The 13,219-nt window shown below is 44.6% G+C and overlaps 1 protein-coding gene across 2 annotated transcripts in view; it reads left to right on the top strand.

Moving 5' to 3' along the window:
- Positions 1–13,219, top strand: part of RHBDF1 (rhomboid 5 homolog 1) — a 353,037-nt gene that overhangs the window by 274,790 nt on the left and 65,028 nt on the right. For both annotated transcript variants that reach the window (XM_075565248.1, XM_075565249.1), the window contains 2 exons: positions 5,869–5,980; positions 10,994–11,068. In XM_075565248.1, coding sequence (XP_075421363.1) covers positions 5,869–5,980; positions 10,994–11,068 — 187 coding nt within the window. The remainder of the gene's footprint in view (positions 1–5,868; positions 5,981–10,993; positions 11,069–13,219) is intronic.

Genomic DNA, 13,219 nt, shown 5'->3' with positions numbered 1-13,219 from the left:
TAAGGCTCTAGCTTCTTCACTGTTGCTGCAGATTTCGTTTGTCCATTACGTGTGACAATCACCCTACATGGGAAACTCATCTATATCTTATTTGGTGTTTACGCGAGATAGAGGTGGTTTCGGCAACATTTCGCCTTTTCTGGAGGGTAGCTGGTGCTAAGTCAGCGAAGATTTGAAGTATGTCATCCTGCATAGTCACTGGTGAGGAGTCTGCAGCTTTTATGATGGCTTCTTTAGTTTTATAAAAATGGAGTCTGACCACTACATCTCTTGGCTTGGATGGGTCGATGTATCTCAACTTTAATGCCCTGTGTGCCCTGTCCATAGCCAAATGGTCATTGTCGGACTCTGGTAGAAGCATGTGGAATAGGCTAGTTAAATATGGTTCTAATTTAACTGCGTCAATTTCCTCCGATATATTTTTAATATGTAGATTATTGTGGCGGGAACTATTTTTGCTGTCCTCAGCCTTTTCAAATGTCTACTTGTCTACGTAATAGCAATATTTCTTGCTCAGCCTCTGACTGAAATTGATGAATTCCCTCTAGGCTATGTTCCACTGTATCAGTCCTTTCCCCCAGTCAGCTCCGTTTTAAATTTGTCCATGGACCTATCTATTCAGTGTGGAAAGTCTCTCTTAATTCAGATTTTAGGTCCTGCATAAGGGAAAGCATATCTTGCCTTGTTAGTGGTGCCTGTAGTTCTGCCAAGTATACCCTTATCTAATTTAAAGAAATGATGATCAAAAAGTATTTGAGATTGTTTTGCTAACTAGAAAAACAAATCCTTTGAGGATTTATTTAAAGATTCTGGTCTTCCATAAAAGTGTTCTTTCACAATCTACAGCTTAGAAACTTTGCTTTTATTATCTTGGTCCAAAGCTTTATTTATCAATCCATTATTTACATATTTATTTGATTTGATTTTCATGACAAATTTAAGTATTTAAAGAATTGGAAGATAGAATTGGATCTTCTGATTTTGGCCGCGCTTATAGTGCTGGCGACTGTGATGAGACCGATGACGTAACCTGTCGCCACTGGCGAAAGTTGTAATTAGATTTTTAGCGACGTTGCTGGCGACAAGACAAGTGACGTCACTAAAAGGGGCATACCGCACAATTTGATTGGTTTATAGACAGTCACATGTGGTTTTGGTGTCACCGTCGCACTTACTGTAAGTGCTTTCGATGGAGTCCATGTATTTGTTTCTGAGCGATGTCGCCGTCGCAAGCCACTATGAGCACAACAGGGAGGACATTTTTTAAGCTATTTCTAAAAGTTCAATATACACTATGGTCAAGGTAAATACATATAAACTACTGCTTAGATGTTACCTCACCCCAGTTTGATTGTACGTTATATTCTGGGGATCTTTTCCAAGTGTACCCACTGTGCCCAAGTGGACCCTTTTCATCACAAATCGTGGACTCGACAATTCGTACTACCATTATGGAACAAAGTCCATGACATGATCAAAAATATTTGAAAACTAGATATTCCATTTTCTCAACACCTACTGTCTCCTAAATCCTCTACAACCTGGCTTCTACACTGCTCACTCCACTGAAAAAGCCCTCACTAAAATAACTAATGACATCCATGCTGCCAAAGGCAGAGGACAATACACTGCACATATTACTTGACCTCTCTGCAGCGTTTGATACTGTGGACCACCCTTTTCTCCTTCACATTCTCCATACTCTTGGTATTCGTAACAAAGCTTTATCCTAGATCTCCTCTTACCTCTCCCATCGTACTATCAGTGTCTCTTTTACAAACACCTCCTCCATCGATCTCAATGGGGGTACCTTAGGGCTCTGTCCTGGGACCCCTTCTCCTTTCGCTTTACACAATCTCTCTAGGTGACCTAATCACATCTCTTGGGTTCAAATATCACCTCTATGCTGATGACACACAAATTTACTTGTCAACCCCTGACCTTACACCTGCTGTACAGACTAAAGTTTCTGAATGTCTCTCTGCTAGCATCCGGGATGGCCGTCCTTTGACTTAAGCTTAACATGGCAAAAACAGAGCTCCTCATACTTCCTCCCAAACCTGGCTCTACTACCACCTTCCACATTACTGTTGGAAGTACTAGTATTCACCCAGTAGCCCAAGCACGCTGCCTAGGGGTCACACTCGACTCCTCTCTCACATTCTCCTCTCACTTTCAAAAGGTAGCTAAAACCTGTAGTTTTTACCTCCGCAGTATTACATTACAGTATTACAGTATTAAATTACATTTCCTCTGTTGCTCGACTGTAAAAACTCTGACACAGGCCCTCATTCTCTCCCGTCTCGACTACTAACCTCCTGCTGTCCGGCCTTCCTGCCTCTCACCGGTCTCCCCTACAATCTATCCTAAATGCTGCTGCCAGAATCCCTCTACTCTTTCCTAAATCTGTCTCAGCATCTCCCCTGCTGAAATCCTTCTCCTGGCTTCCTATCAAATCCCGTATCACACACTCAATTCTCCTCCTCACTTTTAAAGCTTCACACTCTTCTGCTCCTCCTTACATCTCAGCCCTAATTTCTCTCTATACACCATCCCGTGTTCTGCTCAATGATGTCTTCTCTCTACTCCTTTTGTATCAAAAGCCCTCTCCCGTCTTAAACCCTTCTCACTGACTGCCCCACAACTCTGGAATGCAATTCTTCTCAATATCCGACAAGCACCTCTCTATCAACCTTCAAGACCCAACTCAAAACACACCTGCTTAAGGAAGCATATGAGTAGCTCTATGATTGAAAGTTTTACCCCGTATACATAAACCTTGGCCCCTTGCAGATGCACTTACCAGAATTCCCTCCTACTTTCTCTGTACATCCTTCCTACCAACCAATTAGATTGTAAGCTCTTCGGAGCAGAGACTCCCTTTCCAAAATGTTACTGTTATGTCTGAAGCACTTCTCCCCTTTATGTGTTATTTATATTATTTGTTATATACAGTAGCGACATACTTTATTGAAGTAAATGCCGGCGGCATGCCGGGATCTACCCCAGCTGCCGCCAGTAAAAAACGCGCGCCGCCGCGTTTCCCCCACGCACCCCCCCTCCACTTCGCGCGCAATTACCCCCCCTTCCGGACCACGAACCCGGCTTCTGCTCTGCCCCTCTGCTTCCCCGCACCCCCGCTTACCCTAATTTGATCTCCAGGGGTGTCGGGGAAGCCTGGGGAAGACGGGGAAGACGGGGAAGCCGGGCGCGCATGTTACTGTGACGTCACAGTGCGCCGCCACGCGCCGCGGCTACCCGCTTCCCAGATGCATGCAGCCGGCGGCTTTTGCTCGAATAAGAGCTGCCGCTGCTGTATGATTGTCACGTGTATTACTGCTGTGAAGCACTATGTACATTAATAGCGCTATATAAATAAAGACATTCATACTGTGAAATAATACAATTTTTTGGCTGAAGGGTTCTTGTCTGAGATCCTTAAAACCCACTGTCTTTTAGGGTAAACCACAATCACAGGACCATCCAGCTCTGGTTTAAGTGCTTTATTTTCTTTGTCACTCCAGCAGACACAATCAAGACAAAACAAAAGAATAAAAATAAATCCTTGCTCTTATCTGAGCATTAACTAGCAATTCTCTAGCATTCTTTGGGTGGCTTCCCCACTTACCAAACAATAAACCACAGGTATCATAAACAACCCTTCTGCAGGCCAGTGCCTGTCTGTAGCATCCAGCTCTCTTAGGCTAAGGCCTCGCAGCACGACACATCACCGCGATCTGCAGGGAGCTTTTTTAGACGTGGCCAAAATGGGTCGGGGGCGGGGCCATGATGGGGGGCGGGGCCTTGACAGGGGGCGGAGGGGCTGCCCGTTTACATTAGAGCTCTCCCAGGTAAGGGCAGTATACACAGTGCACCCCCCCCCCCTCACCCCTGCAGCGACGGATTGCAATGCCAAGCTATAGACATTCTGGAGCCCCATCACATCTGTTTCATGTCAAGGCACTAGGGACATCTAGGGAGGAGGTAAAGGGCTGGTGAGTTCTTGAAGAACCTCCCCATGCTATTGTCACGGGAGCTTGTACAGGGTTATAATATACACCAAAATAACTGGGTTGATTTGAATGCGACTTAGATATAATAAAGATTGTTTATTCCTTGAAAAAGATGAACACACAAGACATACAAATAACACACAGAATATGAACACTTATTTACGGTTTGGGTCAATGAAGCAACCAGGATCGGGATTGGCAATTCATTCAGGCATACAGGATACAAACGAAGACACTGGGCATAGAGCTTACAATCAGTTATATAGGATTCAAGCCCAATCCCTTAACATTGGGTGTCAGGTATTGGTTACCAATTACCTACACCGAATTACCCCTTGCCAGCTCACATGGGAAGCGAGGTAATACCTGCCCACAGGGGTGGGCATTATTCTAATCAGGGTCTCATTTTCGTAGCCCCACTCCCAAAAGGTTGGCGTCTCCCAGTCTGCCAGAAGGGGATCTGGCCAGAAACCCTTTGTCTAAAGGTGTGAAGTATGACACTTGTAGCACCATTCAAGGCATGCTCAAGATATTGTGTCCGCTTCTGCGGTTCTGCGATCTGGCTGCCAGCTCGTCTCCAGAGGTCGGGATCGAGGAATCCCCATTGAAAGACATTGTGCCATTCACTTTCAATGGGGAAGCTCCGCTCCTCCTCTCTGGCGCCATCTGCAGTCTTCTCTGATATCGGGCCCAAATCACCGAAATCTCCATAAGGATGCATGGAGTCTCAATGGCGGCCTATGTCACAGTCTGCAAATGGGGACTGAAAAGGCGGGAAAGGGAACAAAGGGCCATAAACACAAGAATGCAATCAACCCTTTCCCTCCTGACCTGACCCCAGAGTATGTGTTGGTGCAAACACTGAGATGGGGGAAAATACACATTTTACTTGGGGACACACATTTGGGCTGAAGCAGGGGTATAAACACAGTACTGGACATTATTCCAGTTAACCCCTCGCCTCCCAGGTGAGGGTAGGGGGTAACCCCTTTAATAGAGGTCAATGCGTGAAACTATGACCAATGCCAGGAGAGGAGTAATGAAGAATAATGAAAGATACTTGTAGGGGGACCCCCAAATATATGCTTGATTGAAGACAGGTACTGGGTAAATATTCCTAGATAGTGAACTCCCCACACACATAGGTGAGTGAGTATACACAACAACACCAGGAATCATGAACATTTGAAATACCCTAGAACGTACCTAAAGTCCTGAAATTCATACAGGGGAAAACATGTAGTAGACGAGTTATTCACTCATGAAGCTGTAACGTCCATGTGATCCTGAAGTAGGGGTCCTTACGTGTGCATCCGTCCGGTGAATCAATGTAGCAGGAAGGAGGAAGAAAGGCAGAGCACTGCAACAAGTATCCAGCAAATAAATGATCAGGAGAGTGTGTGTCCCATAACAAAATAGTTATTTAATGGTCATGTGGGAAAAAGAGGGCCAGAAAGTCACACCAAAGTTTAACGCTACACGGAGCGCTTTGTCAAGGTATGACACACACTCTCCTGATCATTTAAATGGTTATCAAATGTTGTTTAATGTATACAATACTTATAATATAAAGTTTTCTAACATTACAATATAACATTTAATAATCTTTTCCCATTATTCCATTTAAATGTGACAAGAATAAAAGGATTAGGCCTTCATGAGTAAACTGTTCTTGCCAATTTTCTCTCCGTGAACTCCTTCCAAATTACAGGGTTACATGGAACAAAGGCTGCAAACCGCTGTCCTCGGTAAATAGCGTCGCTTACCAGAATACTTGCTGTTTTTCTTAAACATGAAAGATATTTAAAGGTTTTTTTATCTGTACTTCTCATAAGAACTTTTTGTTTCACCCTAGGCCCTTCTTTACTTACTGGATTACAGTTGTACACTTACTGATAACAATTCTGGCTGTATGTATCTACGGGATTGCACCTATTGGATTTTCTCAGCATGAAACCGTAGAATCAGTAAGTAATTCAATAAAATGAATCTTTATTGTAACAAACATGATACTGTAGCTTTATCCAGCACCTCTTCATGTACTGTATAGAGAAGGGAACATTTATAGTGTGATTGTTACTTTACATGAGGTTAGGTCAAGAAGTTCCACATTGTTCTTCTGATACCATTTTAAACCCCCCAGAGGCTGAAGTATATTGCTACAAGGGGGTATGGAGTACAACTACTTTTTTTTAATTTTTACACACAGAGTATGATTAGTATTTTAATTACAAACTTACAATTCCACTTACTTTTTAATTCGATTCTCTCACATTTTCTTTTTCACAGCATTAATAGTGCTTAAATTCTTCTAAAACACAGTACAGTGCAAAGTGCTGTGCCCCGAAGTTAAATATTGAGGGCTTTTTAAAACAAGCACAGTACCACGTTAAGCCTTTTTGATCACTGTCAGTATAATTGGAATATTTGATACAATATTTAGAATATATAAATAAATATTCATAGAATGGAAGCTATGAAAGTATAGATTTTCATATGGACTGCCCACCTATGACTTACACAACCTGACGTGAAGAAGACAGCATTATCTGCATCTCCTCCTGGATTCTGATCTCTGCGGTGTCCTCCTCTGCCCTCCATACAATCTCAGAATTGTTCTTACTGGCAAATGTTAAACGTCTTCTTTAAGGCTTTGTCTTATTTACACTAATGTCAATTATTTAATGTCAAGGCAAACCAGCACACAGAATAAATTAAAAACGTGCTACCTCAATGAGTGATTACAAAAGAAAGTTAATTTAATAAGCAACTTCTAAAATAGTAAATATACAAACTCTTTTAATGAAACATCATATAAGATGGATCACATACAGTAGAGGCAACTCTTATTCTAACAAAAACCAGTGGCAATTCCCCAAAAGACCCAGGAAACACCCAGGCACATTCTGAATACATGCCTTAAACTTTCCTTAAACTAGCCCCAGCATTTCTGCATTGATTAATGGCCTATCAGATTAACAGCGGGGGTCCCTGGCAGTCCCATTCAAACTGAATTGGACTGCCAGGGATCCCTGCTGTGTTAATCCTATGGGTCGTTAGTCAATGCAGAAATGCCTTAAACGTGCCTCAAACTAGCCCAGAACATACCCAGCACATACCCAGCACATACCCAGAATGTAACCCGGCTAGTTTACAGCAAATGTTAGAATAAAAGTTGCCTCTACTGTAATCCACAGAGTGTAATAGCAAGTAAAAGGTAAGAGGTATATAATCACCACAAGGATGAACAAAGCAAAGCCAGCGTATCAGGGCCTTTCTGCCATTTCCTCAGGCTTGAGTTAGAACATTCTTTAATCTGTGTGCTGGTCTGATTTTACTTTTTTATGTACAGATGCAGCGGCCGTTATCCGATCATTTACCTGGGTGAATCATGCGCGTGGTGGTCTGAGATGGTCCTCTGCAGACTAAATGGCCCATCGGATTAAGACAGCTGGGGTCCCTGCTGTGTGAGTCCTACCGGGGTCTACCTGTCTAAGAGACATGCAGTAAGAGAGTGGCTGAATCAGCCACGCTACCTGCGCGCCTCTAGCAGGCGATCGCTGGGGTTTAATTAATAATAACAATAGCATGTTCTTGTATAGCGCTGCTAGTTATAAGCAGCGCTATACAGAGACATTTTGCAGGCACAGGTCCCTGCCCTGCGGAGCTTACAATCATTTTGCAGGCACAGGGAGATAAAGTGACTTGCCGAAGGTCACAAGGAGCTGACACCGGGAATTGAACCAGGCGCCCCTGCTTCAAACTCAGTGCCAGTCAGTGTCTTTTACTCACTGAGCCGCTCCCTCTCCATTTCATTTTAAACACAACAGTATTGTAGCAGGGGTCTCCGGGGCTGAACCGCATTGATTTCAGGTCTAGGGCCCCCTTACTTCCCAAGATACAGGCCCCGTTATGGGGTGCTGGTATCCCCGCCATGTTAAAATCCTGTGGGTCACGTGACTGTGGCATCTAAAAAAAGCAGAGGGATACCGGCACCCCATAACGGGACCTGTATCTCGAAGTAGGGGGTCCCCGAGGCTGAAATCAACTTTGTTCAGCTCAGAAGACCCCCTGCTCCCGCACACTAGTATCAAACATACCCCCCCTCTTCCAAATAAGAAATCATTACCTTAACGGATAGCTGCTAAGGTAATGAAGCTGCTTACATTTTATTTTTATTCATAGTGTGCGTGAGCGGGGGGTCTCCAGAGCTGAACAAAGCTGATTTCAGCCTCTGCTTTGTTTAGATCCCACGACCGGGATACCGGCACCCCATAACAGGGCCTGGTAGAATTAACACAGCCGGCACCCCTGCTGTGTTAATCCGATGGGCCATTAGTCCGCAGCGGCAAATTTTGAAAGAATTTCAGGGAAATCTCGAAAACCAATTCGGTAAATGATCGGATAACGGGCGCTGCACCTGTATGTTCAATGTACCTGGGGGTGCAGGTACTGAACCTGAGCACCAGACACAATTATTCATATATGGTCAGTGCAAATCCCTTTTACATGTCCTCTATTATCCAAAATCATCACTGAAACTTTGAAAGCACTGCAGCAGTATGTCCCGCAGCGGTATGCCCCGCAGCAGTATGTCCCGCAGCGGTATGCCCCGCAGCGGTATGCCCCGCAGCGGTATGCCCCGCAGCGGTATGCCCCGCAGCGGTATGCCCCGCAGCGGTATGCCCCGCAGCGGTATGCCCCGCAGCGGTATGCCCCGCAGCGGTATGCCCCGCAGCGGTATGCCCCGAAGCGGTATGTCCCGCAGCGGTATGTCCCGCAGCGGTATGCCCCGCAGCGGTATGCCCCGCAGCGGTATGACCCGCAGCGGTATGCCCCGCAGCGGTTGGCCCCGCAGCGGTATGTCCCCCAGCGGTTTGCCCCGCAGCGGTATGTCCCCCAGCGGTATGCCCCGCAGCGGTATGTCCCGCAGCGGTATGTCCCGCAGCGGTATGTCCCGCAGCGGTATGTCCCGCAGCGGTATGTCCCGCAGCGGTATGTCCCCCAGTGGTATGTCCCGCAGCGGTATGCCCCGCAGCGGTATGCCCCGCAGCGGTATGCCCCGCAGCGGTATGTCCCCCAGCGGTATGTCCCGCAGCGGTATGCCCCGCAGCGGTATGCCCCGCAGCGGTATGCCCCGCAGCGGTATGCCCCGCAGCGGTATGCCCCGCAGCGGTATGCCCCGCAGCGGTATGCCCCGCAGCGGTATGCCCCGCAGCGGTATGCCCCGAAGCGGTATGTCCCGCAGCGGTATGTCCCGCAGCGGTATGCCCCGCAGCGGTATGCCCCGCAGCGGTATGACCCGCAGCGGTATGCCCCGCAGCGGTATGCCCCGCAGCGGTTGGCCCCGCAGCGGTATGTCCCCCAGCGGTTTGCCCCGCAGCGGTATGTCCCCCAGCGGTATGCCCCGCAGCGGTATGTCCCGCAGCGGTATGTCCCGCAGCGGTATGTCCCGCAGCGGTATGTCCCGCAGCGGTATGTCCCGCAGCGGTATGTCCCCCAGTGGTATGTCCCGCAGCGGTATGCCCCGCAGCGGTATGCCCCGCAGCGGTATGCCCCGCAGCGGTATGTCCCCCAGCGGTATGTCCCGCAGCGGTATGCCCCGCAGCGGTATGCCCCGCAGCGGTATGCCCCGCAGCGGTATGTCCCCCAGCGGTATGTCCCGCAGCGGTATGACCCGCAGACAGGTCTGAGATATTTCTGAGATTCTTTTTAGACTAATGTTCAAATATACTGAGCCTAAAGTTATTTTAAATCATATACACATAATAAGCATGATCTGCAACAAATAGGCTCTAATTGTAATTAAAAATAAAGGGCGTGGTTTCTTTGGTGCTCAGGGTTAAGCATGATTTAGTGTAGTATTTAAGAATAAAGATAATCTATTCTTAGTCACCTCCTCTACTGAATCGGTTACTCATTGAATGCATGTGGTTTCTTTCATGCATTTAAAGATTATTATGTTTTAAGTGATACATGAAGAACTTTGCTGAAGTCTTCCCCATTTCTTTGCTGCATACTGACTTCAAGGTACATCATTCTGGTCACAACAAAAGTTAACTAGGGGTTATTCATTAAACTGTGAAAGTACTCATTCTGGCACTATCGTACAGAAACTTCAATGGCATGATCGCAGTTTAATTAATAAAGTATAATAAATAAAGTATTAATTCGGAAGACTCATTTTATATGTGATACGAGGTAGACTTTTTATCATACTGCTTGTACCGTAGTAATTTGTGAGGCATGTGACTAGTGGAAAATATAACTTAATGTTTAGAATTAAACACAAGGTAATAAATAATCTAGCAATAAAATTTAACAGTTTCAATGTTGCTGTTCGCTACAGTTATTAGAAGTGCTGATTGCTGATGAGTTCTGATATACAGGTATGCTCAGGCTTATTTATTTACCTGTAAATTCCTAGTAGGTTGTGATAACATTTAGGGCTATTCAACCAGCGGCCCATGGCTCAAAAACGACACACAAAGGTTTTGTGGGGGGCCCTCTTCCCATCTACTTTTGCTCATTTAATTAATCATTAATGTATACAGACAATACATTCACTTTTAAGCTGAGATTGTGAAAATATAAAATATAAGTATTAAAGCAGCAATCCGGTTTTTAATTACCTGTCTTTATTTTACATGATTACATCCTGGGGGTTTAATACAAAATGTAATAACATTGGCCGTAGATGTACAGATGCAGCACTGCTCCCCCAGATCACCCAACATTACTGTATAACACAAAATATTAGTTTCCGTAGGATTCAATAGCAGTGTTGGTGCAGAATATCACAACATATTACCACAATGAAGCCTGCCAGATCCGAACCATACAGAAGTCATTGCTATTAAATTTGTTTATATAAATCCATATGTTTTAAATTATTTATTGTATGTTTGATGTTGTTTTTACTTCTTTACTTTGCGGTGTAAATTAATATATTGTAAAAACATGCATTTGTTTTGCTTCAGGTCCTGAGGAATAGAGGGATTTATGAAAATGTTAAATATATTCAACAAGAAAACTTTTGGATTGGACCAAGTTCTGTAAGTGACTTCTAGATATATGATTATTGTTAGTTCTGTACGTGCTTGGTATTGTTGGGGTTGTATTCAGTGGAAGTTACTGTATTATGGACACATTTCCAGCATGGTATGTGGGTTTTGATAGGCTACATGTCTTTGGTGTCTAACAGAAAACACCTGAGAAGATGCGTTTACGTAGCAACATACACAAGATTTATTCTTAAGTATGCCCGTGTCTGCGGCTTAATACTGGTATACATCCACTGGCATGTACTGATGAATCCTATCATTTCACTGGGATGTTTAAGTTGAGGAAAAGCTTAGATGTCAAGGTCAGTGGAATAGAATATTGAAGGAAGTCTTTGGACCCCTGCTTCTGGGAATGAATAAGAATACAGGCATACCCCGCATTAACGTACACAATGGGACCGGAGCATGTATGTAACTATGTAACACAGGCATACCCCGCATTAACGTACGCAATGGGACCGGAGCATGTATGTAAAGCGAAAATGTACTTAAAGTGAAGCACTCCCTTTTTTCCACTTATCGATGCTTGTACTGCAATCGACATATACGTGCACAACTGATGTGAATAACGCATTTGTAACAGGCTCTATAGTCTCCCCGCTTGCGCACAGCTTCAGTACAGGTAGGGAGACGGTTTTACTGCTCAGGACGTGCTGACAGGCGCATGCGTGAGCTGCCGTTTGCCTATTGGGCGATATGTCCTTACTCGCGAGTGCACTTAAAGTGAGTGTACACTTCAAATAAGCGATATGTCAAAATATACTAAAACGAAAATCAGATCTGATCTACTTTCTGTTTAAAAAAAAAATGTAACATCTGATTCTTTGTTTAGGAGATAAGTGTTTAAAATCAGAAGTGTTCGGGAGGTTAAGTTCTTCCCAGAGCTCCTTACAGTCTAAAAGATGCCCTAGTAACCTTGGTGGCTAAAAGATGCCATAGTAGCCTCGTGGCTAGAAGATGCCCTAGTAACCTCGGTGGCTAGAAGATGCCCTAGTAACCTCGGTGGCTAGAAGATGCCCTAGTAACCTCGGTGGCTAGAAGATGCCATAGTAGCCTCGTGGCTAGAAGATGCCCTAGTAACCTCGGTGGCTAGAAGATGCCCTAGTAACCTCGGTGGCTAGAAGATGCCCTAGTAACTTCGGTGGCTAGAAGATGCCCTAGTAACCTCGGTGGCTAGAAGATGCCCTAGTAACCTCGGTGGCTAGAAGATGCCCTAGTAGCCTCGTGGCTAGAAGATGCCCTAGTAGCCTCGTGGCTAAAAGATGGATAAAATGATGAAAGTATTTAACAAGAAGAGCAGGACCTGCGCAGGGGGTGAGATACCAAACATTATACGCGTTAGATCCGTACAGGCTTCTGGGTGGGATTGCTGCTTGAAGATTCCTGATTCTTACACCGCATCTTAGGGTTATTTATCAAAGTCTCCCAACTGTATAAATGGGCAACACTGGTGCAAACAGCACAGTATTTATTGAAAGCATGGATAAATCTGGTGCTGTTTTGTATTACAATTGGGGTTGATAAATAACCACCACGGGATACATTGGGAAAGTGAGTGACGCAGGAAAGAGTGCAAAATAAATGTGAAATAAATAAATAATTACTTTAGGTACAAAGCTCACTTGAAATATGTATATGATTAATGATATTTAAATTGTACTAAAAATATCACATAATATCAGTTTTTTGCACAGGGGGGATTATACTGTATTAGTATTTTAGCTACAGTATGAAGGACTATAGGAAAGCCTAATGATCATAAGCAGTGTAAGCCATTGCAAAGCCCCAGACGTGTTAGAAAATACCTGGCATCAAAGGGGAACAAACTGCAACTCAAATGTAATAAAAATGAAGCAGTCCAGCTATTTTCTTCTTAACAATTAAAATCCGTCCAGCTATTGTTCACCTAATTACATTTTCCCTGGCCAATAGAAATCCATCCCTGGCTTCAGCGAAACGTCCACGTTTCAGCCCCATACTGTTTGTGATTTAGGACAGCGCCTGAAAATATTTCTAGTCATAACGAGTCAGCCTGATCGTACTCAGAATAGTAATTACCTTCCTATCCCTACGCTGTGACTGAGGGGTCAGAACATGGATCAGACACATGAAACCCTTCATTGTTTTTAAGTCCACTCTAAC

Source organism: Ascaphus truei, chromosome 11 (genome assembly GCF_040206685.1).
Source record: "Ascaphus truei isolate aAscTru1 chromosome 11, aAscTru1.hap1, whole genome shotgun sequence".
In the NCBI taxonomy this organism is placed as follows: domain Eukaryota; kingdom Metazoa; phylum Chordata; class Amphibia; order Anura; family Ascaphidae; genus Ascaphus; species Ascaphus truei.
Note: the sequence above shows the minus strand (reverse complement) of the source record. Positions and strands in the feature narration are given on the sequence as shown.